At 33.8% G+C, this 23423-nt stretch overlaps 1 protein-coding gene across 3 annotated transcripts in view; it reads right to left on the minus strand.

Annotated features, from left to right (window-relative positions):
- LOC126883268 (transcriptional regulator ATRX-like) overlaps positions 1–23423 on the minus strand; it is a 442769-nt gene that overhangs the window by 296872 nt on the left and 122474 nt on the right. For all 3 annotated transcript variants that reach the window (XM_050648594.1, XM_050648595.1, XM_050648593.1), the window contains 3 exons: positions 22507–22846; positions 18845–19018; positions 7562–7750 (listed from right to left, as the gene is read on the minus strand). In XM_050648594.1, the coding sequence (XP_050504551.1) occupies positions 7562–7750; positions 18845–19018; positions 22507–22846 (703 nt within the window). The remainder of the gene's footprint in view (positions 1–7561; positions 7751–18844; positions 19019–22506; positions 22847–23423) is intronic.

Genomic DNA, 23423 nt, shown 5'->3' on the forward strand with positions numbered 1-23423 from the left:
GTCGATTTTTTTGCTCTCAAGTGTAGTTGAAAATGCGATTTCCTATAACTTCTTTTATTACAATTTTTTTCGTGCGGTCGATATTTTCCGAGTTAAGGGGGAAATAGTGGCAGTTAGAGCATAATTATTGAATTACCAGTATAATTACATATAATTACAATATAATTACATAGTACATAGTAAATACACGAGAGCTCTAAAATTTTCGATTTGTATCCCGAGCGACACTTTGACAGTTTTAATTTCACGACCCAAAGGGGAAATCAAAATAACTTATAATAATGCCTTATTACGACATTTTTGGGTCCCTTCTATTGAAACATTAGTGTTTCCATAGATACTGTATGATAAAATATACAAATTTATTTAAAAAAATACCAACCACTGTAAAATCGCTAAAAATGATTTAAAACACTCAAGAAAAAAACACCAAGTTTCAGACAAAACTGAGATTCTAAAGTTTTTGTCTGAATGATTTGACATGAAATGTACCATATATTTATAATATAAAATATAATATACACCTACATGTATCATAAATTTTCAAGGGTTATTCCATTTCAAATCACTCAATTTTGGGTCAAAAAAACTTTTGGATCTCCGATTTGTCTGAACATTGGTATATAGTATATCAGCGGTTCTCAATCTGTGGTACATGTACCACTGGTGGTACATTTAATTTTTTGAGGTGGTACACAAAACGCAAAAACAGCCAAAATCAGCACCACTATTATAGTTAATTAGATCACCTAGTTAAATATGTATTTCAGTAAGGTGGTACCAAAAATAATAAAAAGTATTTGGTGGTACATGACGCAAAAAGATTGAGAACCGCTGGTATATAGCATCTGCGAAATGTAGAAATAAGACATTTAAGGTCAAATTGTCTTCGTTTTCTTGTTCTTTTTTCTCAAAAGGTTATTTTAAGCGATTTTACAGTGATTTGGTATTTATTTAAACAAATTTGCATTTTCTATCGTAAAGTATCAATGAAAAAAAAAATAATATTTTAATAGAAGGGGCTCAAAAATGTCATTATATGGCATTATAACAAGTTAGTTTGATTCAAAACAAGTTTTTGGTCAAATTTTATAGAGTAGAAAACGTTAAAATACCGTTTTTTACATTATCCTCCATTCCCAAAATACATCATATTCGATTTGGCTGAAAATTTGCCTACATACATATAGCCAAAACATGGTACTTTAGGTAGTTAAAACGATTTAAATTATTTTACAATACTAAAAAAGTTACATGCAATATCATAGTCAAAAATATAGGCTTCCACTGTAAGTACAATTAACTCGCGACAAAAATTGTTAAAAAGAAATTGTAATAATTGTAAATACGATTTATTTGGAACAATTTCAGTTCCTATCATTTTTGTCGCAAAGTTAAAAAGCGAAGATATTGAGCAAAAACAGTTCTCCTTTAAAACCAAGATGGCGGCTAACTTAACCGAGGAATTCGTTCGCGATTTAAATTTAGGCTACTATTGACCCCCCTAAAGATTAGAAAAATAAAATTTTGAGCAGCTCGGCATGCAAGGTCAAATGCTATCCCGACTGGACTGATATACTTTTGAGTCTTATATTATCGCATGTAACTTTTTTTGTATTCTAAAATAATTCAAACCTTTTAACCACTTAAAGTTTTATGTTTTGGCTATATGTGGGCAAATTTTCAGCCAAATCGAATATGACGTATTTTGGGAATGGAGCAAAATTTAAAAACATGTTTTCTACACTAAAATGTCTTATTTTTACGTCCCGCAGAAGCTATACACCAAGTTTCAGAAAAATTGGAGATCCAAAAGTTTTTGCCTGAGTGATTTGACATGGAATGTACCTAAATTTTTTTAGTATTTTCAAAAATACTAGTTACGTGACATAACTAATTAAATAATTGAAGGATTCAAAGTGTAATTTTACACAGAAGCATTAGTTTTGGTGGTGGCGGGATATGCCATGGAGCGGTATTGCTTGGAAAGGACATACCGAACTTGTAGAGGTGATTGGGTGAATGATAGCTGACATGTACAATGAAAACATTTTAGATCATGTTTTGCCATTTGCCAGCCATATTGGATATGACAGCTTCGTGTGAATGCACAATAATAATATTTACCTTAAGGGGATGGGTACGTATTTTCGGCTGCAATGCTATTCAAATGGAGATTAATTTTTTTCGACTCCCGAGAAAACTAATAAGTATTTTTGAAAAATTTAAACGCAGAATGAAAGATTACGTTATTAGCTAGGGCTGAAAGTCCCTGAGAACTTCTATAATGTTTATTTTAATAAGTTACAGGAGTGAAAAACTAAGAGAAAATTTAGTGTGATTTTTATTTTCAAATATCTTATTCAAAATAAACTTTTTATTTATTCTAAGGGACTTTCGGCCCTCGGTAATAATTTAGTCTTTCATTCTGCGTTTAAATTTTTCATAAATATTTATTGGGTTTTTCAGAATTCGAAAGAAATTAACACAATGTCCGTGGTAATATTATCTTTGTCTTACAACGCACTCTTTCGAATAGAATATTGTCAGCATATTGTCAGTCAGACAGTGACAATCAGTGACAATTTTAAATATTTTGAGTTGTTGATTAAATAATATTGATATATAGTGTATTTGATAAAATTTAAGACGTGAACTTAATAAAAAGTTATTGTGTATTATTTGTGGAAGATCCAAGCAGGGAATACATCACGATAATATATTCTGTGATCCAAGTATTTTGTTGTTAAAGATGTTCAAAATTGTAAGCGTTCCATAGTAACAATATATTATTAAAAAATCACTTTAACACTTTTCCTCTTTTCTCGATTGAGTATTAGTTTTTGTTGTACATATTGTAGCGTGATTAGTGTAATTACTTCTAATTACAATAAACCAGCGGTTCGTAATTTATATACGACTTTATTTTTTATTTATACAAGTTTACTTTACAAACTTTAGCTTAAGACTAACTCTATTTACAAATATGTCCTATTTATATATGCGATACAGATATTCCAGAAATATCTATATATCTCCAGCTATGTCCATGTGACTCGACCGCTTGCACGTCATCGGCGCTGCATCGGCGTATCTCGAAACATCGATAGTGTTCTGTCTGTGCGGAGACGGGAGCTGGTATACGAGGGTAGGTCAATAATTATTTTGTTACACTGCTCCCCTCTTAAGATCTGAGCGTCCCGATCAGCAACTCTAGATGGCCCAGGATGGCGGAATCTACAGGATTCTCCAGCTCTGCATACACCCCTAGAAAAGAAGTAACAGTCTACTGTCTTTGAAGGGTATGACATCTTCGGGTTCATGCAACACACAGTAATCCGTACGCCAGTTTCTCTGAAGATCACTTCCAGCATGCTTCTCACAATCTTCCAATCCAGATTTTCTACTGCATGGCCAATTTTTGGTAAAGCCAAATCTTTGATGTCATAATTACAGACCATTTTCTTCAAATTAGTTAGAGCACGCCATATGTTCTCGTAGCTTGGTGTGTCCGTATAAGACTTCCTGGTCACTATATACAGCAAAGATCGAGGACCATCTTCCAATCGCAATACTCTTCCAATTTTAGGTTGTTGATTCCTTAACTCGTCCAGGCGGCCGAACTTTCTATTGAATACGGACGAGATTCCTTTAGTCATCTCGAGGTCTTGGGCAACACAGTGGGCTAGAGAGACGTTTTCTGGAACACCAAACAGATCTTGCTGAACTTCTGTGGTCACGCCGAATCTAGCACTCTTTCTTTCTGCGTAATTTGACATAAATTCCTTAAAACTTGGCTGTGGTGCATCTTTCATCTCCTGTTGGAGGACTCGGGCTTCCTCTGTTTCATTTGAGCCAGCATATGGTGCAAGACGATTTATGTGAATAACTTTTGGTTTACCGTTTGGCAACTTCTTAATTCTATATATTACGTCATTTATTTTCTTTTTAACTTCATATGGACCTTCCCATTGTCTTTGCAGTTTAGGACATAAGCCTCGACGACGTTGCGGATTATAAAGCCAGACAAGATCACCTACTTCGAAGCTTTCATTCTTGCATCGAGAATCATATTGATCTTTCATTCTGTCACTGGCTATCTGGATGTGTTGTCGGGCAAGTTCATGAATGTTGTTCATTCGTAATTTCAGGCGGTCAACGTAGTCTTCGCCTGCAACATGTTCCTCGGAAGGTCCGCAGCCAAACTCTAGGTCGCAGGGCAACCGAACTTCACGACCCAACATCAGGCAGGTTGGTGTTTGACCTGTAGTTTCATTTACGGCCGAGCGGTAGGCCATCAGGAATAAATGAATGTGTTGGTCCCAATCTCGCTGATGTTCAGATACAACTTTGGACAAGTGTTTACCCATCGTTCGGTTCATCCTCTCGACCATCCCATCTGATTGAGGATGCAGGGGTGTTGTTCTGGTCTTATTGGCACCAATCAATTTACAAACGTTTTGGAAAAGAGCTGACTCAAAGTTTCGCCCTTGGTCGGAGTGGATCTCCAAGGGAACACCAAATCGGCTGAAGAATTCTTTAACAAGTACCTCTGCAACGGTAGCAGCTTCTTGATTTGGTAATGCATAGGCTTCGGTCCATTTCGTAAAATAATCCATGGCTACCAGGATGTATTTATTTCCAGCATTAGTTTCTGGAAATGGACCTGCAATGTCGATTGCTACTCTTTCCATAGGACTGCCAACATTGTACTGTCTCATGGGTGCTCTCTTTTTACCAACTGGACCATTACCGGATGCACACAGTTCACATTTCTGGCACCATCTTCTTACATCCTCTTTACAGTTCACCCAATAGAACCGTTCTCGAACCTTTTGCAGAGTCTTCGTAATACCAAAGTGTCCACCTGATGTACCGTCATGCAACTGACGCAATACTTCTGACACTTTACTTTTAGGTACAATCAACTGAAGCTTAGATTCTGTACCATCATCGTTCTCAAAGGTTCTGTACAGAAGATCATCTTTTAGTATCAGGCAATTCCATTGGCTCCAGTAGGCCTTGACTTCCGGACTACATGCACTAATATTTTGCCAACTAGGTCTCTCACCTCGACGCATCCAATCCAATACTCTTTTTATACATGGATCGTCTTCTTGGGCTTCTTGTAACTGTTGTGGCTGCCATTGCTCATTAACGACGGTAGTTCGTCTCACAGGGCAAAGCTGTTCATCTACTTTAAGCCGGTGATTACAACTTTCACTGCATGGCCGTATCGAGGAAGCATCTGTATTTGAACCAACTCTTCCAGCCCTCTTCATGCGTCTCTTCGGCATCGTGTCACGAATCACCCTCCGTACCATTTCCACCAAACGTTCATCTTTTCTCTTATCGCCTTTTTCCACGGTTATTACTCGATTGTTTCGTGAAGCTTGGCTAGCTGCTTCGTGTTCCAAGGCAATAGCAAGTGCTTCATCTAAAACTTTCGGCCTTGCTAGTCGTAAAGCTTTCTGTAGTTCATTATCTTTCAGCCCATTGACGAAGGTATCTACTGCAATTTCTTCTAAAACGCTGTCTGGCACCTCTGGATAAGCCAACCGCACCACACGAGCCACATCTGCTTCAAATTCTTGCAGATTCTCACTTGCTCGTTGACTTCTACTTCGCAGTTGTGCTTTGTATACTTGTTGTAGATGGGCATCTCCATAGCGTTTTTCTAGACGAGTGAACAAGGTCTGGTAACAATTTTCTTGACCCTTAGGAATTGATCTTAATATATCTGCAGCATCACCTCGCAAAGCAGCAGTCAAGGAAACAGCCTTTTCCTGTTCGGTCCAATGATTGGCGGTCGCAATAGCTTCAAATTGTCTAAGATATATGGACCAAGAGGACTTTCCATCGAATGGTGGTAATTTGAATCTCATATTATGCGACGTTTCGTCTCTCGGTAGTTCATCTTTCACTAAAGGATCTAACGTTGCTGCATTAACTGATGGTTGTACTTTTGTATCGGTTATCCTGCTCTCTAGCTGTTTGATCTTTTCTTCTACGGTCTCTACACTTTTCTGCATCTTATCGAATGTTCTAGAAACTTCTTCAAATTTCTCATTGTTCTGTTTACAAACTTCTTCTAGTTTTTCGTTGTTTTGCCTACAGACCTCTTTAATTATTTGAGAAGTCTCATCGAATCTTTTAGCAACATTTTCGAATTTCTCGTCGCTTTTTCTACTAACTTCTTCAAGTTTCTCGTCGCTTTTTCTACTAACTTCTTCAAGTTTCTCGTCGCTTCTTCTAGAAGTTTCATCGATCGTTTCAGAAACAGTTTTTAATTTCGATAAGATTACTTGTTCTGCTGACTGGAAGTGGAACGTCTTTGGGTCTTCTCCGTTCTTCGTGAGGACATCCTCGAGTCGTGCTTGTAGGACTATCTTGAGCCCACTGCTGTCCAGATCCCGTTCCTCGAGCTGTTCACGGAGCTGTTTTACTGTAAGTTCTTGTAGCAACATCTTTGGTCGGCACACACGTACTTTCCAAAATGTCTTTTAACAGTCTTTCCGAATACCGAACAATCAACGCACTTTAACTATTCCCGACGAATAAAGTCCAAAAGTATTTTAAAGTCTCTCTGTAATTCACTTATTTATATCGCACTAAGTTAACCGAACACCGACACCAACTGTAGCGTGATTAGTTTAATTACTTCTAATTACAATAAACCAGCGGTTCGTAATTTATATACGACTTTATTTTTTATTTATACAAGTTTACTTTACAAACTTTAGCTTAAGACTAACTCTATTTACAAATATGTCCTATTTATATATGCGATACAGATATTCCAGAAATATCTATATATCTCCAGCTATGTCCATGTGACTCGACCGCTTGCACGTCATCGGCGCTGCATCGGCGTATCTCGAAACATCGATAGTGTTCTGTCTGTGCGGAGACGGGAGCTGGTATACGAGGGTAGGTCAATAATTATTTTGTTACAATATAAATTAATACAATCACTGAATACATAGTTAGTGAAAAAATTATCAGTAGTAATTGCACAAGAGCTCTAAAATTCTATATTAATTTTAGAGATCGAGTGCAATTTGTTGCGATTATTTCATGAATAAAACTGTTCAACACCAAAATTTTATTGTAATTTATTTATGTAAGTACAAATTAGTACAATTAAACACATAGTTGTTATAAATATTAATATGACGGTTGAAAGTCATCACTTTTATAATTTTTAAAACATCTACACGTAATTTGTCGTGTAAAGACAGAAAAAGTAGGGATAGCCGTAAAATATTTACGAATTATGTACCGATGGCCTTAATGAGATTCAATTTAAAAGATTATATTGGCCACCATACAGCCCATCTCACATTTAAATCCCATAGAAGAAAGGAGAAATCCCTAACCTGTGACACTGGGAGGGCTAAGAATTGCAGCACAAAAAATTTCATTTCGAATGACAATTTCAAAATATTCGATATTTTTGTCCATGAGTGTATATTACTGTAAGATTGAGTTTCGGGCACATTCTTTATTTTTTTTTGCAATTTTGTATTACACCCGATAATGTACAATTAGAATGGCATACCTGTTTCTGAAGTTATCACTATGGGTATCACTACTGGTATCACTGTTCTCATCAGTTCCATCATCGCTGTCACTAGACGAGCTACTTAAATGTCTAGTTTCTGCTGATACCTCTTTCACTGATTGGCGGCGACGCTTTTTCGGTAGTACAGTCTTTTTTATATTGGACAAATTGTCAATATCACACAACCTAAAAATAACGAGTAAGTTATAATATATCTTATAAATAACAAAACCAAGCATCATAATTTTTTGTAAACAAACATAATTGCTGTGTAATTACATTTTAAACAATAACCGTGAACTCACGATTTTTACCAATAGAATATTATTTAGCTACATATATTATGACCTATTCTCGATAGCTAGATATACTATTGTCTAACAACGACCCAGAACATAATAATGAGAAAAGAAGTTATGAAAAAGAACCTCAAATATTGAAATCTGAAATTGATTCGGCAATAAAAAAGCTAAAATGTAGAAAAGCACAAGGAGAGGATAGAATAACAGCTGAAATACTCAAAGAAATGGGAGAATTAGGGACGAAGTAATGCTTAGAATTTGCAATGAGATCTGGAATACCGGAAAGTGGCCAAATGACTGGGGTAAACTCACGTTTATCCCCATATACAAAAAAGGTTCTCCGACAGATTGCAGTAATTACCGTACAGTAGCGTTGATATCTCACGCGAGCAAAGTACTTCTAACAATAATCAATGAAAGATTAAAATCCATTCTCTTACAAATTCCACAAGAACAATGCGGATTCGTCCCAGGTAGGGGAACAAGAGAACACATTCTTAATATTCGTCAAATTATCGAAAAATCTCGAGAGTTTAACATAGAAACATATTTGTGCTTTGTTGACTACTCCAAGGCCTTCGATAACGTAAAATGGGATTATACTTAGAGAAATGGGTACGCCAGAACATCTAATCTATCTATTACAAGCACTTTATGTAAATAACACCGCTAATGTAAGAGTTAATAATGTATTTTCGAAAAACTTCAAATTAAAATCTGGAGTTCGGCAGGGATGTATAATATCTCCCATTCTATTCAATATATATAGTGAACACATTATGCGTCAAGTTTTTGAGGAATGGCAAGGTGGAGCGACGATAGGAGGAAGAAAAATAAAAAACCTGCGTTATGCTGATGACACTGCTATATTGGCGTCTTCACCAGAAGAAATGGAAGAAATTATGAATAGGCTAGGAACGGTGAGTACTGAATATGGTTTGAAAATAAATATACAGAAAACCAAAGTAATGATCATCGATAGAATCCGAAACAACCAACCGGAGATAAGAGACTTGGCAGGTTACGAAGTGGTCAGACAATTTAATTACTTACGCTCTGTTATTACTAACAGTGGAGGATGCGAAGAGGAGATCCGTAGGCGCATCATAATGGCCAGATCGGCAACAGCCAAACTTACAAAAATATGGAAGAATACTGACATTACAAAAAACACAAAATTACGCCTTGTTCGAGCGTTAATATTTCCTATCGCCACCTACGCTTCAGAGACTTGGACCATCAAAAAAGCAGATGCAAAACGTATAATGGCATTTGAAATGTGGGTCTACCGGAGAATGTTGCGCATACCATGGACCGCACATCGCACAAATAATTCAATATTAGCCGAACTTAACATAAAAACTAGACTCAGCACAACTATCAACCAAAATATACTGAGATATTTTGGACATATAACTAGAAGAAGGGAAGGCATGGAACGAATGATAGTTGAAAGCAACGTAGAGGGCAGAAGATCCAGAGGAAGATCTCCATTACGATGGTCGGACCAAATAAGGGACATGACTGGTTACTCGTTCTCCGAAACAAAACAACACGCACAGGAGAGAGAGGATTGGATAGAAATAGTCAAACGACTTACATGACGCCACTACATCCTTACGAAGGATAACAGATAGAGGAGGAGGATTATGACCGTTTTCCACCAGTTTATTTAGTCTTTCCTTACGTCATCTTGTAGGCGTTTTAAACTTCTGAGTTGAATAATCATTGTGTTGGGGATTAGGGTGTTCCGGAAAAACCAAAGTTTAAAAATGTTTACCTCCCCGGCTGTTTTCTGGTGATGAGTAGCCTATAAACCCTCAATTTCAAATTTCAGCCCAAAATGTTAACACTAACCCTTGTCTCAAGCCCACCAAAAAAATGTATTTTGGAGTTTTTAAAGATTTTTAATTATTTTTCTATTTTCTTTTTTTGATCTCCCCGGCTGTTTTCTGGTTATGAGTAGATTATAAACCCTCAAATACAAAGCTACTACATATAATTAATTTAAATGGAAAATAGTAACTACATCAATAAAAGTTTGTTTAAAGGTTAATAAAAGTTGCCTTTCTTAAATCGGTAAAACACTTTCTTTGATTTTCAACTATGTATTTTGTACAACACTCACAACACTTGTGTCAACATTTGTAACACATTTTGTTTGCTTTTTTCATTTCAGACATTTCATTGCTCTTCACATAAGTTGAAAAAAGCTAGCAGTGTGTCACAAGTAGTTGAAAACCACAGAAAGTGTTTTACCGATTTAAGAAATGCAACTTTGATTAATCTTTACACGAACTTTATCAATAAATAATCAATCAAATCATAAATAATTCGTCAGTTTGTAAAAAAAAATTGAACATCCCGTATCTCGGAAACGAAGCGTTTGCGGACATATGATTATAAAGCAAACTGTCCTTATTTTTTCATGTAACATTGCCCCTTAAAGTTTGTCGCATTTATTTAGAAACACCCTGTACTGATGACGAACATGCCCAGTTGTTAAAGGAAATAACTTTTTTCTATGGATGCTATACAATGTGCAACTTCTCTCATTACTTACATACATTCAAAACGAAAAATTTCTGAGGCTGTGAGAAAAGTCGGCCATTGCAGTGAGAAATATTTTTTCTCACGGGTTCCATACGTAGAATCGCGGTTTCCATGGTAACATGCACAATACAAACACAAATATTTATGTCAAAGAAAATGTGTCAAATCAAAACTTACCAGGAATTACCTTTCAAAACTGTTCAAATATAACTGGTAACTATAATTTTAAATGAATAAAAGTATATAAATACACACACTGGCAAAATTAGCCGAACACGTTAAAAATGGGACATGTTTGATGTCTCGTATTTCATAAACCAGTGGTCCGATTTGAGTGATCCTTTTAGTATGTTATAGCCTTATTATTTAAGAATATCGTTGTAAAAATATTGTTGCTAGACAGGTAAATACCATTTTATACCGGGTGTACCAATCGTACTGTGTTTTTTTCTTAAAGTTTGGAACACCCTGTGGAATATTCTAGCATATGTAAAATATTAGAATTAATACTTGATTGTAGACTTAGGCTTGCTTAACATTTTCCTTTTCGATTCATTTAATTATGTGAGATAATAAAAAAGTTATGTGCGTTAACAACTATCCATGTTTTTCATCAATAAATCCTCCTAGTAGGGGAGGAAAGTATACTAAATTTGCAGTTACTCGAGCGTTATGGGAACCTATTGGATTGTGAAGAGTATGTGCTAAAATCAGAAAAAGGTTAAGTTAGGTTTTCCATAAAGTGGGGAACTTTTCATTGTTTAATTTAATTTTCCATTTGAAACAATCATTTTTCTCCGATTATAGCGCTATCTATCCATAATTCGAAAAAATATGTCGAATAAAAGTTGCTTATTTTTACGTAAAAAATCCAAATCTGCAATAAAAATTGGGGGCTCCTATTTAATATTTTAAATTAAATCCCCCACCCCACCTCCGTGGGGGCTCGTGACACCCCACGGAGAGGGGTGGGGGCTAAATTAAAAATTATAAATACGAACCCTGCGATATTTTGCGAAATGAACATCAGATCGTAAAACTGCAAAATACACCTATTCAATATTTTTCAAAAATCTACCGAATGGCACCAAACACGACCCCCCACGGAGGTGGGGTAAATTAAATTGAAATGTGGAAATGGAAAATTAAATTGAAAAATGGAGAGTCCCACACTTTATGGAAAACTTAATAACTCTTTTTGGTTGTAGCACCCACTCTTCACAATCCACTCCAGGTCACAAGAACGCTCGAGTAATTGCAAATTTAGCATACTTTTCTCCCCTACTATGAGGATTTATTGATAAAAAACATGGCTAGTTGTTGAAGCACATAACTTTTTTATTTTCCAACATAAGCAAATGAATCAAAAAAGAAAATGTTAAGAAAGCCTAATTCTACAATCGAGTTTTAATTTTAATATTTTATATATGCTGGAATATTCCACAGGGTGTTCCGAACTTTAAGAAAAAAACACAGTATGCTTATTACACCCGGTATAAAATGACATTTACCTGTCTAGCAAAAATTATATTACACCGATATTCTTAAATAATAAGGCTATAACATACTAAAAGAATCACTCAAATCGGACCACTGGTTTATGAAATACGAGACATCAAACATGTCCCATTTTTAACGTGTTCGGATAATTTTGCCGGTGTGTGTATTAAGAATATTAAATACCTACATATGTGTATAATATGTATTTTATTTCAATTTTGGCATATAATCTACATAAAAGCACCTAAATTATTTAATTTTGAAGTTTGAAATCTTGACAAAAACGCATCCATAGAAAAAGTACAGTGTACAACACGTGAGAAAACGATATATTTCTCCCTCGCTTGATTTGCGGCGTGCCAACAAACTTCTGCGCTCGTGAGAAATATGTCTTTTTTCTCTCTTGTTGTACAATATACTATTTTATTATCCAACATAAGCGAATGAATCTAAAAACAGAATGTTAAGAAGGTCTGAGGCTATAGTTGGGTTTTAATTTCAGTATTTTATCAATGCTAGAATAGTCCACAGAGTGATGCGACCTTTGAGAAAAAAACACAGTTTGATTCGTACACCCAGTATACAATGACAGTTTACCTGCCTAACAATAATATTATTACAGTGATATTGTTAATGAATGAGGCTATAACATGGTAAAAAAATCACTTAAATCGGATAACAGGTTTAGGAAATTCGAGCATCAAAAATGACCAAATTTTTAAGTGGATCTATTTTTTGCATCCGAGTGTATTTAAACAAACTGTTTACTATTAAGTTACTATTTTCCATTTAAATCAATTTATAACAACTTTGTGCATTCCTTTATATTCGTATAATTAGTTAGAAACATGTGTTGTTTTTTAACGAGAATAATTGTCAGTTAGGTACTCAAGATATCTTGAGAAAGACCAATAAACGTGAAAAATGCGTAATATTTATTATATTTTAATCCCCATGTTAAACTTGTTATCATGGCCTATGATTACTTTCTAAACATAATATATGTCAAAATAAAATTTAAAACTGAGTTTGTTTTCTTACAAAAGTTGTAGATTAAAAATAATTAAAAGTCTTTGAATAAACCCAAAAATATATTTTTTGGGGGGCTTGGGACAAGGGTTAGGGTTAACATTTTGGGCTTAAATTTGAAATTGAGGGTTTATAGGCTACCCATCAGCAGAAAACAGCCGGGGAGATCAAAATAAGAGAAGAGAAAAATAATCAAAAATATTTGAAAAACCAAAAAAAAAAAATTTTTTTGGGGGCTTGAGACAAGGGTAGGGTTAAAATTTTGGGCTGAAATTTGAAATTGAGGGTTTATAGGTTACTGATCACCAGAAAACAGCCGGAGAGATCAATATTTTTAAACTTTAATTTTTTCGGAACATCTTATTGGGGATGAACGTGCGCTAACCATCTTAATCTACGTTTGAATATTTTGGTTTTAATTAGTGCCACAAATCGACTTTCAACGGGACACAACGGATGCCTTGTTTGCTTTGAGACATTTGATATAGAAATACGGCGAGAAGAAAAGAGAACTTAATTTAGTATTTATAGATCTTGAGTAGGCGTACGTCACACTTCCTAGACAAGAGCTATGGGGTTGTACGAGGGAGAAATGGGTTTCCGAGAAGTACGTATAGCCCCATCAGGGAACACAACATTTTACGAAAACCTCAAAAAAAAATAAAGCAAGGATGAAAATTTGGGAGTAAGTAGTTGAAATTGTCTATTATTATATAAGAAAAAGTTTACAATTCTACATCCCCTCCATTTTGCAAAAATTAAGGGGAATACCCCCTTCTCGGGGGTGAAAAATATACATTCAAAATAAGTCCGGAATTGGATAAAATGACTAATTTTAAGCAACTTTTGTTCTATAGAGTCTTTTCACGAAGTCAATACTTTTCGACTTATTTGCGAGTGAATAGCCGCCGCCTACGAAAAGTATAACTCCGAAAAATGCCGTTAAGAAAGAGTAGAACTTTCAATGAACGCCGCGAAAAATATTATTTTCGATTATATGGTTGTGAAAATTTTTTTTTTCTGATTTTGGCCTTGGTTTAGAATTAGAACCTTTAGCTAGTTTATATTTTAATCACAACCTTTAGTTGTGAAAATTATAATCACTAATAAAGTGTTAGCGAAAAAAATTATTTTTTGAGGAGTATCGGCAAAAAACATCATTTCTCTTTGTGAAAAAAATGGTGTATGCATGAAGTCTGTTGGCCCAGTAGAAGCAGAGTTGTATCTAGTGAGAAGTAGGTTCTTCTTCGTCAAATTTCAAAGCGAATATTTCAACGTGAAATAACCAAAAAAAGGAGCACTTTTCGGAGAAAACTCATTATAACTTTTTTAAAGTGTTTAAAAAAAGGTTTATTTTTGTTTTTTAAAAAAACTTCTAACATTAAAACTAAATCAGTTAAGCTCAAAATATTGTTGGTCCCTGTTATTTTTTGGTAAAAATAATCGCGAAAATAACCCCTAATGAGCATCCCAAATAAAATAAATCGTTACCGCTTCACAAGTTACTTTGTTTATGTATTCTTTATATGATCTATATGTTTCATCGGTTCAAAGTGCTTAGTTTTGAAAAGGCTGTAGTTAAAATGGCTTGAAACAGTCACTAATCACGAGGTTATTCAAATTTTGAACAGCCATATCATAACGATTTTTTGTCTACCAGGTAAACAAAAAATCCAAAATATTCGGAAAAGCAAAACGTAAATTTTATTACTCTTTGAGATTTTTGGTATTATACTAATAATTTTAAGTTATTTTGAAAGAAAAATGGCATTCTATTCAAAATAAAAAAAAAATATTTTACAACCAAACTTTTTTAAAATGGAGCACTCTGAACCAATGAAACTTATAGATCATATAAAGAATGCAAAAGCAAAGTAATTTGTGAAGCGGTAACGATTAATTTTATTTGGGATGCTAATTAGGGGTGATTTTCGAGATTATTTTTACCAAAAAAATAACAGAGTCCAACAATATTTTGAGCTTAACTCATTTACTTTTAACGTTAAAAGTTTTTTTAAAAAACAAAAATCAACCTTTTTTTAAACACTTTAAAAAAGTTATCATGAGTTTTCTCCGAAAAGTGCTCCATTTTTTGGTTATTTCACGTTGAAATATTCGATTTGAAATTTGACGAAGAAGAACCTACTTCTCACTAGATTCAACTCTGTTTCTACTGGGTCAACAGAGTTCATGCATACAGCATTTTTTTTTCAATTTTTCATAAGCTATATTTTTGCTAAAAATATTTTTTTCAATAAAATACTTACTTTTTGAGCTATTTGCGAAAAACCGTCCACAAATATGTTTTTTTTTTCTTAAAAATGAACATGTTCACTCGCAAATGAGTCGAAAAGTATTGACTTGGTGAAAAATCTCTATAGAACAAAAGTTGCTTAAAATTAGTCATTTTATCCAATTCCGGACTTACTTTGAATGCATATTTTTCACCCCCGAGAAGGGGGTATTTCCCTCACCCCCGAGAAGAGTTAGGTTGGGTAGGTGCTACGTTTTCTCGACTTTGTTTTATGGAATGGAAGCTTGGATCTTGAATGCCGCATCAATGAAAAATTAGAATCATTCGAGCTGTGGGTGTACAAAAGATTTCTGAAAATATCGTGGACAGAACACGTCACAAACAAAGAGGCCCTGAGAAAGATGAATAAAGAACACCATCTTAAACACCATGAAAATCTTAAACACCATAAAAACAAGAAAATTATATCTCGGACATATTACACGTGGAGAGAGATACAACTTGCTACAATTGATTATGTAGGGAAAGATTCAAGGAAAAAGAAGCATATGGAGATGAAGAATATCGTGGCTGCGCAACCTGAGTACGGATGTTCATCAAATGAACTTTTCAGAGCAGCCGTCTCTAAAATCCGCATAGCTATGATGATTGCCGACCTCCGTCGCAGAGATGGCACTTCAACAAGAAGAAAGGAGCAAACATGATTACTCGCTTCTCGTCTAGGGACCCATCAAAACATTAAATTAATACACAAACTAGGCTGAGTCACAAAGAGTAGGTTTAAAACAAATAGGGTAAAACAAAGGTTACTACTTTAACTGCACTTACAAGTTAAGGCTATGTTTCGAAATAAATCCTTAGATATTTAAAGACGAAAGGTAGCAAATGTTATAAGGTGGAAGTATTTTATGTTTGATTAAATTTTTTATTAAGTCGTCCGTCAGTTTGTTGTCTATATTTTGTGCATCCAAAGAAAATGTGGTTTAAATCTGCTTCTATTCGACAATCGTCACATAAATTGGTCTTGCCCGAGGAGTCGAATATTTCTCGAAATAAACATCGTATCGAAAAACTGAAAAATACGTGTTCAATAATTTTCAAAAATCTATCGAGTGACACCAAACCCGACCCCCCACTCAACCCCCTAGAGGTGGGGTGGGGGTTAACTTTGAAATCTTAAATAGAAACCCCCAGTTTTTATTTCAGATTTGGATTCCTCATGTAAAAGTAAGCACTTTTATTTGAGACATTTTTTCGAATTATGGATAGATGGCGCGATAATCCGAAAGAACAATTTATCGTGATACCATAGGTAAATTATAGAAACGGAATATCTCGAGAAATACACTTCCAAATTAAAAACCAAAAAATACGTATTTAATATTTTTCAAAAACCTATCGAATAACGCTAAACATGACATTCCTCCTCACCCCCTAGAGGAGGGGTGGGGGTAACTTTAAAATATTTAATAGCAAACTACATTTTTTATTGCAGATTTGGATTCGTCATGAAAAATTAAGCAACTATTTTTCGAAACATTTTTTAGAATTGTTCATAGATGGCGCTAAAAAATCGTCTTTTTCCAGTTATAGCGCCATCTATCAACAATTCTAAAAAATGTTTCGAATAAATGTTACTTAATTTTTCATGACGAATCCAAATCCGTAATAAAAAAAATGGAGGTTGCTATTAATTATTTTAAAGCTAAGGGTCATGTTTAGTGTTGTTCGATAGGTTTTTGAAAAATATTAAACACGTATTTTCTGGTTTTTCATTTGGAAGTGTACCTATTTCTCGAGATATTAGACCGTTTCTATAATTTATCTATGGTATCACGATATATGCTTTTTTCCGATTATAGCGCCATCTATCCATAACTCGAAAGGAATCCAAATCTGCAATGAAAACTTGGGGTTTCTATTTAAGATTTTAAAGTTGCCCCCCACCCACCTCCAAGGAGTGGAGTGGGGGATCGTATTTGATGTCACTGGATAGATTTTAAAAAATGATTGAAAACGCGTTTTTCAGTTGTTCAATCCGATGTTTAGTTCGCGAAATATTCGACCGTTCCGCTATTTTTGGGACACCTTGTATGTAATGTATCTACGTGGAACAGATTAATTTTGAAACCAAAATCCACTCGGTATTGAGGATTATATGAGTGCATCTTCATCGTTAAAAAACGTTAACGATGAAGATATTAATCGAAAAAGCTAACGAATATCATATCCCGCTATACATGGCATTTATTGACTTCGAAAAAGCATTTGATAGTGTGGAACACTGGGCAGTAAAGAATTCCCTACAAAACAGCAAATAGACTACAGATATACCGACTTAATTACAAATATATATGATAAGGCAACAACAACTATTAAGCTAATGAAACAAACGGAGCCTATTAAAATAAACCGAGGAGTAAGACAAGGAGATGCCATCTCGCCCAAGCTATTCAACCAAGCGCTAGAAGATGTGTTCAAACAACTACACTGGGATGGCTTGGGTATAAACATAAACGGGCAATATCTGAATCACTTACGATATGCTGATGATATTATATTAATAACAGAAAGAATTGAAGAATTACAAAGAATGATGGAAGAACTAGATAGAGAATCGACAAAGATAGGACTGAAGATGAATTGCAAACAAAAACCATGACCAATCAACAAGAACTAATAATTACAGTGGCACAAACAAGAATAGAACAACTAAAAGAGTATATATATCTAGGACAAATCACTAGATTAAATAAAGAAAATCAAACCGAAGAAATAAAGAGAAGAATAAGATTGGCCTGGGCATCATTCGGAAAACTGTCTTATACTCTAAAGAACAGAAAATACCCGCAATACCTAAAAACAAGAGTATTCAATCAATGTATACTCCCTGTTCTAATATATGGCTCTCAGACATGGACGTTTACAAAAGAAAATATGGAAAAAATAGCGAAGACAGAAAGATCCATGGAAAGACAAATGCTGAACATTAAACTATCAGACAGGAAAAGAAACGAATGGATCCGTAACAAAACAAAAGTGAAAGATGTCTCTACCCAAGTAGCAAAGCTTAAATGGAAGTTCGCCGGACACACCCTACGGCAGAAGGATGAAAGATGGACTAAGATGATTATACATTGGAGACCGTGGAACCACAAACGAAAAAGGGGAAGGCCACATATGCGATGGTCGGATGACCTGAAGAAACACACTGGGTCAAATTGGATGCAAATTGCCCAAGATAGAGAGGCATGGAAGAAGGAAGAGGAGGCCTATATCCAAGGATGGATGTTTAGGGCTGATTAGATAGATAGATGAGTGCATATTGTGAGTGGGAATGTTGACTACATTCATAATATTCTTGTTTCCACTGATTGTTTACATCATTCTTGATTGTTATAAATAATCTGGTATGCAAAGCTGATAAACTGTTTTCACATCAGAATCAATAGCTCTCTTAGTTAATATATCTAAATAGGTACTCATACTCAAGCCCTATATGAGCTTTAATCCACAAAAATTTGACTGTTCTTTGGTTTAAAGTAATACAAATCAAATTATCAACCAAAGCCAAATAATAATGACATAACAACGATTTGTCTAAAAGTCTCATACATATCTAGAAACTAATAATAAACTTACCAATCTATATTATCGTTTAAGGATCTTTTATATTTGATTAATGATTTTTCTGGTAATCTTTCTAATAGTACGTAACAGTCACCTTTCTGATCTTTACTTGTGTCACCTTCTTCACTGTCTACAGTCAAAACTTTATCATTTCCAAAAATATTACAGTCACTTAAACTTAATTCCCTAAAATACAAAATGTTTTATAGTATTTTTATACAAATACAATATGTTAACGGTATTTTAATATACAGTGATGAGCGCGCTAATAACCGGCAAAATAACGGAACAGACGGAAAACATAATACGTTGTTAAATAAAAAGAGATGAAACTAGTCGAGGTGGGAAATTATCAATAGAAACCTATAAATTTACGTTATATCGATACTTTCCCACCTTTAGACGTATCGAAGTCAAACTGTCACAGAAGAATTTTATAAAATTATCCCCATTTCTCAAAATCTACTACACCAATCTCAGTAAACCATTTTTTTTTATATTTTATACAGTAATGAGTACGCTAATAACCGGCAAAATAACGCCAAAGATGGACAACATAATGCGTGGTGAAATAAAAAGAGATGAAACTAATAGAGGTGGGAAATTATCGGTATAAACCTATAAAACATGATAGAATAGTTTAGAATAGTTTCCCATCTTTAGACGTTAGCTTTTTTTTCGTTTCGACTAACAGAAATAAACGTCAAATTACGACAAAGTAGTAGCTGAATATTTTTTGCCTGAGGGAACGGGAAAACTGTGTCTGTTCAATTTTTAAATTAGTTTTTAAATAAAAATACTTTTAAAATTAAAGTAAAATTAATCGCTTTTGGGTTATTTATGGACAGCCTTGCTTCCAAACTCACTCATTCTAATCATTCTCAGTCCAAAACTATTTAACAATAACAGCTCCGTCCAAATTATTTAATATTAAAAAAAAAATAGCAATGTCAAGTTAACGTCCTACGTATGACCAAATTCAACTAGCTCTTAGTTAACATCTAAAGCTGAGAAACTATCATAAGTGGTAATGTTTTATAGGTTAATACCGATAATTTCCCACCTCTACTATTTTCATCTCTATTTATTTCACAACGCATATTGATATTTTGTCGGTTATTAGCGCGCTCATCACTGTATATAGGGCTACTAAACAAATCTCTAAAAAGTTTAAAAAAAACAGACGTTTTTCGAACTTTTTATAAAATAGCGTCATATAACCTAGGTCATAAATATAAATATTAAAAAAAATATTATTTTAAAAGTTTATTTATTAGTTTTAAGTCTCACTCATTGAATCCCGTTGGAATTTAAAAAAAATGATAAAGGAAGGCAGAAAGGTGTCTCCCAAATTAATGCATTTTTTGGAAGACGCCCTCTGCAGTGGTGAAAAACAACTAAAAGTGTCAACTTTTTTTATACCTCGCCCTGCACAAACATATACCTCGAAACATAAAATTATAACCATAACTATAACCCTAACTATAACAATTTTTTATTTAAAATTATTTTAAAATACTTGTCCTCTTTTAAGTCTTGAAAATCCACTCCTAAAGAGAGGGGTATGGTTTGAAATTTTTCGATTTTTTTTTATTGATCAGAGCAAAATTACCGAAAATATAGCATGTTGAATATTCAACAGCTTTGCGGCAGCTTCGCTCCAGCGCGCTTGAGCGTAGTAAGAACCGTTCAACAGCTGTTCCCCTTCTGTTTTAAATTACTCCGCGATTCAAAACCATTTCGCTGTGCATCACTTTACGATGTGACAGACAAAAAAAGAAATTGAAAATAAAGTTGTCAGAATTTTAAACGCGTTTTTCTCAAAACATATTTTTCAAATGTGGTGGACATAGTAACAAAAACACTATTTGACCAATCCACCTGAAATTTTGCATATATTTTCTTTAGACATTTCGTGAGGTAACGCCGTCGAGATATTTTTTGTTTTATGCTTATCAACGAACTGTTCGTTCGTATTCGCCGCTCCTGCAATACTTAGAGTCGATTTACCGATGGATTCTCGTGTAGTTTTGTCTTCTGAATACAAATCTGAAAACGGCATTTCGATATCTCCTAATCATCTTCGAGATAACCGACCTCAAAGTCTAAAATGTGACGTCACAATCCTTCAAATTCAAATATATATTTTCTGCCGACACACTAAACGTCAACTGAATTCGTTGCTAGTAAATAAGCTAGTTTTAATCTGAATTTGTTAAGCAAAGCATATGTTATTTACATTTGAGTTTGACACTTCGTGAATGTCAAACTAAATTTTAAATTAGGTATTAATAAAATATAAATAACATTTGATAGTGAATTTAATTATTATATAAAGTAAATATAGATGTTTAAAATAGTATATTTTACGAGGGACGAGGGATACGAAACGAGCCGCCTAGCGGCGAATTTCGTATACAGTACGAGCTTCATAATGATAATTAAATGCAAGTTGTATACACGATTTTTTTTATGATCATTCACAATAAAAGATATATTCAAATTTATTAATTTTGTAACGCACTAACGCACACAAATTTTGACAAAGTAGTTTGTCAATTTGTTTACATATTATTGAGAACTGTCAAAGCGTATGTATTTGACCCACCATTCGTCACTGCGCGTGTGCCACCTTCATCGCGAATGCCATATAGCGATTATATTGGTTAAAAATCTGTAACGTAATGAAAATCTGTATCATAATGAAGTTCATTATGATACAGGTAGTGAAATCATAATTGATATAGTATAGTATGAGAATAGAAAAAAATACAATTTGAGTAGATTTTGAAAGCAATAATTTATTAACAACTTTAAAAAGGTGTGTACGAGTATACGGCCTCCCCCTTAATGGAAGTACCTAATGATAAATGGACTGTTCCATTTCCATCTATTGTAGACGATCCAAAACACTTTACTACACTTCATCAGTAAAAAGTATCTTTATTTATTTCACAATATTGAAAATTGTTATTATAAATGTTGTTTGGAATAAAAAAATTATGTTTTGATATATGCAATTACATCCTTCTAATGAAAAAACAATATTTGAAGATTTTTCTCAAATTATAGATACCAACATCATTTTCATTTATAACTCTTTTATTTTTAATTTGACGAAGAAAAGTTATTCTTTATAAAAAGCTCTTTATGGTCTAAGATTTATGATGCAACCATCATAATATATCCAATTTTATTAATTTTATACGAGGTATATAAAAATATGACTTTCGATCAAGAGTAAAGTACCTTTATAGTTCACATTAACAACATTTAAATTAGAATGATAGAATTGCACATTAAAACATCATTTTTAATTCTAAACAACTTTTCATAATAGCAATTTTCCATATTTTGAATTTAAATACGTAAATAAACAAAGTTTTCGTTATGATAATGCTCGCATTTTCAGCTTGTTTTTTATTTAACAATAATAAATGTGTTGATTTTCACCATTTTTTTTTACAAGAAACGCTGGCTTATGTTTCAACATTTTGACTTCAAATTGTTTGTAAATATTCTTTGAATATATACTGAATAGGTATATTATTTAATTTAAAAATAAAATAGTTCTGCCCCAGTTTAAAAAAATTCACAAAAATGTGCTTGAAATGTTAATTTCAAACCATACCCTCCCCTTAAGACTAGATAACTAAATTTTAAAAAAAACTTACGTATCCGAATCTATAATAGAATCGCTTAGTACGGAATCATCATTATTTAACAGATTTAATACTTTGTCAGCCTCTTCTTCATCACCTTCGTTATCTGGGTTATCATTATTTAAGATATCTAATACTTTGTTAGCCTCTTCTTCATCTTCTTTATCTATATTATCGTCATTAGGCATATAGTCCGGGAACTTTTGGTCACTAAGTAACTCAAGAAGTTCATCCCCTATATCTGGCTCTTTTATATTTGACTTTGTTGCCTCCCCTTCTGTTTTAGGCTCATCCGGATCAGTCTTAACATAATAACAAATAGTGTCTTGAGAAGAATTACGACCCTGATTTTCTGAAATTTAAAATAATGAGATCATTAAATTGAAAACAACCTTCCTAAAACAAGTCGAAATTATGTACACTTGTGGGCAAAAAAATCGACACACCCGACGAATTATAGTTTATGCTTAGTAATTTCATGTTGTCTTCTTTGAATTAAAACAACTAATGCAAAAAAATATTGTCTATTATATAATAATAATAATAATGGAGTTTATTTGTAGCAAATAAATTGTACATGATAAAATAAACTCAGTTCCTCACTGAAGTTGTACATACAACTTGTGCGTGAGGGTTAAATTTTGATTATAAAACACACTAAATGATTTTAAATATTACAAAAAGGAATAAAAAATAGTCTTTTTGCTCATCTCTCTTCAAAATTGGGCCCCTCTTCTCACTAATTCAGTTACTGAGAAAGTTTGTTTATCGGACCTACGAAATCTTATAAAATTCAAGAAAGGATTGTGAATAATTGGCGATGGGACTCCTGTGGTGGGACTTCGTCTTCTACGAGAATTACCATGACTTTTTGATTGTGTTTTAGCAATTTTTACAATAATTTTCACGATTTACAAACTTACAAGTGA

This window comes from Diabrotica virgifera, chromosome 4, assembly GCF_917563875.1.
Source record: "Diabrotica virgifera virgifera chromosome 4, PGI_DIABVI_V3a".
Taxonomy (NCBI): domain Eukaryota; kingdom Metazoa; phylum Arthropoda; class Insecta; order Coleoptera; family Chrysomelidae; genus Diabrotica; species Diabrotica virgifera.